This window comes from Lonchura striata, chromosome 11 (assembly GCF_050655825.1).
Source record: "Lonchura striata isolate lonStrDom1 chromosome 11, ASM5065582v1, whole genome shotgun sequence".
NCBI classification, from domain to species: domain Eukaryota; kingdom Metazoa; phylum Chordata; class Aves; order Passeriformes; family Estrildidae; genus Lonchura; species Lonchura striata.
The window spans coordinates 17,525,525-17,532,488 of record NC_140713.1 but is presented as its reverse complement, the minus strand read 5'-3'; the positions used below and the strand labels follow the sequence as shown (position 1 = coordinate 17,532,488).

Genomic DNA, 6,964 nt, shown 5'->3' with positions numbered 1-6,964 from the left:
GATCCGCGAGGTGAGCCGAGCGGAACCGGGAAGGCTCTGGGGGGAACCGGGGGGACCCCACGGGGAGCCGGAGGTGGCCCCAGGGCAGCCGGGGCAGGGCCGGGGCGGAGGAGAATCCCGGGATGGCTCCGGTTGGAAGGCACCACGGTCAGTCATGTGCTCCCACCTCCCTCTCAAGCAGGATTGTCCTAGAGCACGTTTCACAGGATTGCATCCACATATCTCTGGAATATCGCCAGAGGATATCGTGTGAGGGAAACTTCACACCTTCTCTGGGCAATGTTCCAGTGTATGATCACCCACACAGAAAAAAGTTCTTTGTCATATTCAACTAGAACTTCCTATGTGTCATTTTCTGCCCTTGGCTCTTGTCCTATTGCTGGGTGCCACCCAGCAGAGCCTGGTCCATCCTCTGAAGTCTCTCTTCAAACAGAGGCGCTGATGGATCCCCTCTCAGTCAGTCTCTTCTCGAGGCTGAACAGGCTCAACTCCCTCAGTTTTTCCTCTAAAAGAAGCCATGTTCCATCCCTCTGGTCCCCCTAGGCTTCTTGGCAGCCTCTCTTCAGGTCACCTCTCTCCCCAGGCAGGGCCCCTTGGCGAGAAGGTGTCACACAGAGAAACAAGCACGGGAGCATTGAACCATCAGTCTCTGTGAGGGAAGAGGGGCGAGGGGCACCCCGGGCCTTGCTGCCTCTGGCCACCCAGCCCCGCTTTCCACAGTTAACTTCCTTGGTTTCTGCTTTTCTCCAGGTCAGCCAGCGAGTCCACAATCTCTGCAAAACACAAGGATGGCATTAACGAACACAGAGGATTTCTGGTAGGCTTGTTTGGATTTTTTTTTAACAGATGAGAAGATGGCTTTCCCTCACTGATGACAACTGGGACACAGAGTCACACTCCTTGGGCCAGCACAAACAGGCAGGAATTAGCAGGGGACAGGCCTGAGCAGACAGCACAGCCCAAACAGAAGTAGCTGTGTTTATGGAAACACCCTTGTGAACAGCTGCAATAAACCATCCTTCCAGCTCAGCACCACACAGTGGTAGGTGTTGGATAATGATCACATTAGGGTAATAAAGCCATTCTGTTTCCTCAATGTGACTTTGTCAACATCTCTAATGATATTTTGGCGGGTTTTTTTCAGCCAGGGCTAGTCCCTGTGCCAGGGCCATACTGGTGGGAAATGTGACATTCAGTGGTTTCTTGGGCACATTTCCCACATCTCTTGTATGGATCTGGTCCTGTAGGATGGAGTGGATGAAATTGAAGGAAGTTTTCTCCCCTTAGACAGATGAGCCAAGGGAAGTATGTGACCTCTGTTACTTCAAACACACCAGAAATATTCCTCTATAATTTCCCGATGTTGCTGTTGTATCTCATGATGGAGACCAGTTACTCGTCTGATCAGACACAAACCAGCTTCAGAGGCAGTGAAAACTTCCCTGTCATAGAGCAATGCCCAAGACTGGGATTTACTGCTTAAAGCTCAAGGCAGGAGATGTTCCTGCAGAGTGTTGTGGCTGCTCCTCCAACTTATGGGATCTGCAGGACCTGAATAGGGATAACTCACAGATCCCTACTTCCTACCCCTACTTATCTGATAGAAAAAGCTACTTTTATATGACACCAAATGCACAAACAGCCTGGGGATTATTGTCATGGCATGGGTAAATAAATGTTAATGTGTGAGGTCCAGAACTGGGGGACTTTTTAGCATACAAAGAAAGGTCAAGGCAGGATCCCAAAACACAAAGCTAGGCAAATTCATAGGGGAAATAAGGGACAAACTGCCTGCTGAAGTAGCTGATGGAAGGATGCAAAGGGCCTGGGAGGAGGTGTCTGGGACACTTACCCTCGGCAGAAGGGCGTTGGGAAGGCTCAAAGGCCTGGCACTGTTCAATGATTTTCCTCAGGTCTTCAGGACAATCTTCCCCAAGAGGGTCCCAGTAATGGTGACTGCAGATTTTCTCCACGATCTCCTCAGGAGTGCAGCCTAGAGAACAAGTGCAAACAGGAGTGTCAGGACGGAGCTCTGCTACCACAGGAGGGTGCTGGGGAGGAACCCAGTGCAAAGCCATGCCAAGAGCCTGCCTGCAGCCTTTGGCAGGGAGAAGCCAGCAGGGAAGTGACCCAAACTCTGTCTGCAATGAACCCCACTGTATTTGGCATGACACTGCTGGGCTTCAGTAGAGCAAGATGTGTTCAAACATAAATGCCCAGAAACATCCAATAGAAACAAAAATTATTTGCATGTTTGTGGTTTAAGCAGGTTGCTTTACTACAAGCAATACTTCACTATATTGTAGTTTCAGGAGAAGTTATGAAGCTGTCAGGCACTGCCACTGGCACCTGCATGGGATGCTCAAGGAAGGAGCAGGGAGCATCCAGTGCCAGACAGGAACCACACTGTGTCATGTGGCTTTTATGTAGGGAACCAGATACTTCTGTCTCACCTTCAAATGGGATTTTGGAGGTTGCAATCTCTGCCAGAACGATCCCAAAGCTGGAAGGAGACAAGCAAGATTGTTACTATTAATTCCACCGTGTATTCCTCCCTTTTACTGGAGAGAACTGTTAGGCTGTGCCAACTGGAAGCATCTGCTTGTGTGTCAAATTAAACCTGGCCTCCTTCCATAGCTCAGTAGCTACTCTGCCAGACACCTGCCTGCTCACAGGCATCTCCTGGGAGGGCAGACACACCTGTATATTTCACAGGGCCTCTTGTAAGGGTAGTTGATGTCTTTCAGGTTCTCTGGAGCAATGTAGGCCAACATAGAGACTTGTTTACAGTCCTTCTTGGCTTTCCTCTTGATGGATGATTCTGTTTCACACAGCTCAAATCCTGACAGCTGATTGAGAGAATGAGAGAGAGAAAAGGAGGAGTGGAAACCTGTGGTGCAGCTAGGGACTGCCCCAAGATGGAGAAAACAGAGTGAGATGCCCTGAGCAGTAAAGGCTGGTGTGCAGCTGTGTGTGCTGCCCAGCACGAATCTCTTCCTGCAAGCAAAACCAGAGGTGAAGGCAGGTGAATCACCCCAGCTTCAGCTCATTCCAGGCTGGATGCCTTAGGAACCCTCACTTGGTTGATGATAAGACCAAGATAGGGAGGTTTAAGTGCCTAAAGTCATAGGAGAGATGCCACTACCCAATTTTATCTGGACCATCACAGTTCCCTTCAGTGTTGGTGCAGGGAGACATCCACAAAACCATTCAAAACTCCCAAAAGCATCTCCAAGTGTGGTGCTTACCTTCACACAGTAATCCCCAGCCACCAGGAACTTGCTGCTGCAGATGCAGCCGTGGAGTCGGGATTTCTCCCCTGTCTGGTGCAACCTGCAGATGGATGGAACCAAGGGCAACACGTGATGATGATGGTGATGATGATGATGATGATGATGGACTGACCCATGCCCACCTCTGTGCTCCCTCCTGCCATGGAGGCAGTGACTGACATGCAACCAGAGAAGCCAGCAGCTCTCTGTTTGTCTTGGTGGATCAACCCTGCCAAGCCAACCTTTCCAGCAGGTGCTGGAAGAGCTGCTGTGGGCAAAGCAACAAGCCTTGTGGATGAGCAGGACCTGTAAGGAGAACTGCCGTGCTCCAGGCTACTTCCAAATCTGGGGAAGGGGATTTCTCCCCTTCAGGCCTTTGCAGGCTTGAAGCCAGATGTAGGGGACAGTGACCAGTGTAGATGGGAGCTACTGCATCCAAATCCACTACCTACCCTACACCCCTCCCATCCCAGTGTCCCAAGGTGGTGTCACTGGGAATCAGTGTCTGACAGGATACCACGGCTTATTCTGAGATACCAGGAAGCTGCACCTGGATCACCAGGTGAAATTACTCACTGATTTATACAGGTGCTCACCTGTAAAGGCCTCTGGCAGCTCCCAGGGCCATCCGAATGCGGATATCCCAGGAAAGGTGCTGCTGCTTGTTCAGCACATCCCGCAGTGTCCCATGCTTACAGTACTCCATGATGATGGAGAAGCAGGGGCTGCCATCTGCAAGGCAAAATCATCCTGCCTTGTGCCACCTCTTGGGAGGGGACCACAGCAAGGCACGTGCCACCAGCTAGCACTGAGGATGGGAGGGGAGGAAAAGGGTGACATTAATGTGACGCCCCTACCGTTCTCCTCAATGCAGATCCCGTACATGCGAAGGATGTTTGGAGACTCAAACTTCTTCAGGGTCTGAATCTCCTTCTCAAAGATGTCTCTCACCTTGCTGTGGAAATGGACAGCGTGGTGAGATCCCTGGAACAAGGCATGGCATAGTGCTGTGCCACCCTCCTGGGGCCACACTTGTTCCCACCCAGGACAACTCACACTGGGTCAGTGGTCAGTGGCCTCTTGAAGGTTTTGATGGCAACAGGGTACTTGAGGTACTCGCCCTCGTAAAGGTCGTAGCTCTCTGTGTCCTGCAGGTGCCTGTGGAAAGTGAGTTGGTCTCGCTTGATCTCAGTGATGTCTTCTCTTTTACCAACATTGACCTTCTTCAAGCCTGCTCCCACCATGTGCCAGAAGGGAACAAGGGACACATTAAGCAGGGCTTGGGGGGAAAAGATACAGTGCACAGGGTGCAGGTGGTGTGACAATGACTTACGCTCCATCTCATGAATGACTTTGTTCAGCTCACTTTTCATCCAGTCCATCTTGCTCTCCATACAGTCCCTGTTGATGTAGATCTCCTCAAGCACATCTTTGGGCTCCTCAGTACCTAGGGAGAGAAACAAGCAGAGGTTGAGCTACTGGATGAACAAGCATGACTGTGTGATTTTTTTTCATGGTTTAAATGTCCCTTTGGCTCTTCATGGCTATGGCCATCAAGCCAGAGCTAGGTAACAGCTGGAGAGAGGGGCCAGCCACCAGTGGCAGGGAAGGACGGTTTGCTAAATGCACTCACTTGCAAGCACCTGGTCCAAGAAAGCTCTGTCATCCTTCAGGTCCTCAGCATCCTGCCTGCGACATGTCTTTGACTGGAAAGCTTCCAGGAAAGCCTGCTTCTGCTCTGCCTGCAGCAGGAGCGAGAGCCCCTGGGCAATGTCCTCCAGGCTTTCATTCACCCAGACAAACTCCTCACCAGTACTTCGGGCTCGCAGGAACTTCTGGATCCAGCTGGTTTGGCTGTATTTCATCACCAGTTTCTGGGCTTCCTCCAGTGCCCGGAGCAGCTTTTTCATCAGTTCCTCTTCATGGTGGGAGATGTGCTGTCGTGGCTGAGCCCTAAGGATCCTCACGGGCTCCAGCAGAATCTGGATGCGCTCCACGAGGCGCTGGCACTGGTGCTTACAGCACTTCACCTGCTCGAATTGGGCATGGATGGCCTGGGCCACAGAGAGGACCCTCTCCACGATGTCCATGCTTGCACCAAAGGGCTTGGCTGCTGGGGATGTGGGCTGGTAGTGTCTGCTGCAGGTAAGCCTCAGGTGCTGCTCAGAGATCAGCCAGATGCAGCTCTTCCACACCTTCCACCCTAGGGAGCACCCTGATATGGCACATGTCCTCCCACAGCCCCTCACATCTCCAGCTGCTTGTGCAGACTGGAGCAGGCACACACAGAGACATCGGTAGCAGTGGTAGTAGCACATCTTTCTCTGCATTAGCAAGAGATGTTTTGGCTTGATTTATGTACATTAATTTAGTGTGAGCCATCCCAGAGAGCTTCCACCAGAGGAGCCGGGACATCAGTGACCCAAGGAGCATCCCCCCGGCAGCATTCCTGGCTCCAGCCCCATATCACCCTGGGTTCCCACCAACAGAGCCCACACCTTTGGCTGTAAAGATCCATTTTCATTTCTACCCAATGTCTCTCTCTCTCTGTAGTCACCCATCTAATAAAGGTTTGTACATCTTCACAGTCCCAGCATCCCCAGCTGCTCCCCATTTTCTCCCCATAGCTCTGTTCTGCCACTTAAGATTTTGATTTTAAATCAAGCTCTTTCTATGTGCTCAGCATCCCCACAAGGATGGTGCCTACTCCTCAGCCCATGCAGGTAGCAAGGACAGAAAACCACTGCTGTTGCAGGGAAATGAGCAGCAGCCCCTCTGACATAGCCAAGAGACGGGGCGCCAGGTTCTACTGGCTGGAAACGAGATGGAAACGCACCCAGAATCCAGCTGCAGCCACTCTCCCGTCCTCTTCAGGCTCTGCAGCACAGCCCCCAAGGAAAGATCTCGTCTGCTTGCCAGGAGAAAGCCTCTGTTACCTGCTCCTGCTTCGCTGACCTCGGCTGCCTCCGCAGACTGGAGGGGCACGGCAGGACGAGCGCGGGTTTAAAGGGTGTCACAGCGGAAGGGACGTTGTGCAACCCAGCTTCCCACGCCAGCACAGCTCCCAGTTCCCAGAAAGCTGCTCGGGGTATTCCCAAGGGCTCTATGTCCTAGTGCTGGGTTTTGCCTGATGGAAGAAGGAATTGCCCACAGGAAGTGCAGTGGGAAAAAGGGGATTGGGGAAGTTGTGCACCCCTGTATTCATGGTTCTGCTATTTTGAGCGCTGCCACTCGTTCTGCTGTGCTGGCAGCTGTGGGAAGGTTTGCCCAGGGCACTGGAACACGCACAGCAAGGTGGTGAACTTCCTGCTGAACTTCCTGCATGTGCAGTGAGACCCTCCAGAGTCAGCCTTGCTCCTCTCCCCATCTCTGAGCCCCAGGAGCCCCCAGCACCAAAGGAGGTGGGCTGTGGCCACCAGTGCTGGAAACAGGGCTTGACCTCTGCTGGGAGTGCAGGAAGTTTTGCAGATGGCTTCGTCAGAGGGCCAGGCTGATTTTGGGAAGCTCTGGGGTGCATGTGACACTATTGCCCAACTTCAGAGAAGTGAGTGGCAGCTTCTGCTTACCTATAGCCCCAGCATCACACAGGTTTGCTGAGAATATCCCCTGCAAATCTCCTACCTCACCATGGCTGATGAGGGGAGCCAGGAACGGTGGCTCCAAGGGCCATCACCACCTGGAAAGGGACACAC

At 52.3% G+C, this 6,964-nt stretch overlaps 1 protein-coding gene across 6 annotated transcripts; it reads right to left on the bottom strand.

Moving 5' to 3' along the window:
- Nucleotides 1-210: 210 nt before the first annotated feature.
- On the bottom strand, nucleotides 211-6,234 carry MLKL (mixed lineage kinase domain like pseudokinase). Of its 6 annotated transcripts, XM_085589693.1 has the most exons (11): nucleotides 6,109-6,234; nucleotides 4,906-5,475; nucleotides 4,606-4,719; nucleotides 4,329-4,503; nucleotides 4,130-4,227; nucleotides 3,869-4,004; nucleotides 3,249-3,333; nucleotides 2,701-2,849; nucleotides 2,454-2,503; nucleotides 1,853-1,993; nucleotides 211-773 (listed from the first exon to the last, which is right to left on the bottom strand). In XM_085589693.1, exons 2-11 carry the CDS (start codon nucleotides 5,360-5,362, stop codon nucleotides 721-723), a joined length of 1,458 nt encoding a protein of 485 aa, XP_085445819.1. In that variant the 5' UTR covers nucleotides 5,363-5,475; nucleotides 6,109-6,234; the 3' UTR covers nucleotides 211-720. The 6 variants fall into 6 exon arrangements, with proteins under 6 accessions (XP_085445819.1, XP_031361700.2, XP_085445816.1 ...); XM_031505840.2 differs by lacking the exon at nucleotides 6,109-6,234 and having other exon boundaries at nucleotides 577-773; nucleotides 4,906-5,742; XM_085589690.1 differs by lacking the exon at nucleotides 6,109-6,234 and having other exon boundaries at nucleotides 577-773; nucleotides 4,329-4,719; nucleotides 4,906-5,742.
- Between the last annotated feature and the right edge of the window lie 730 nt (nucleotides 6,235-6,964).

Coding starts and splice junctions, on each gene's coding strand:
- MLKL (XM_085589689.1), bottom strand. CDS start 5,602: ATGCAGAGAAAGATGTGCTACTACCACTGCTACCGATGTCTCTGTGTG. Junction 4,228..4,328: donor CCACTGACCACTGACCCAGT/GTGAGTTGTCCT, acceptor CCATTTCCACAG/CAAGGTGAGAGACATCTTTG. Junction 4,005..4,129: donor GATCTGCATTGAGGAGAACG/GTAGGGGCGTCA, acceptor TTTGCCTTGCAG/ATGGCAGCCCCTGCTTCTCC.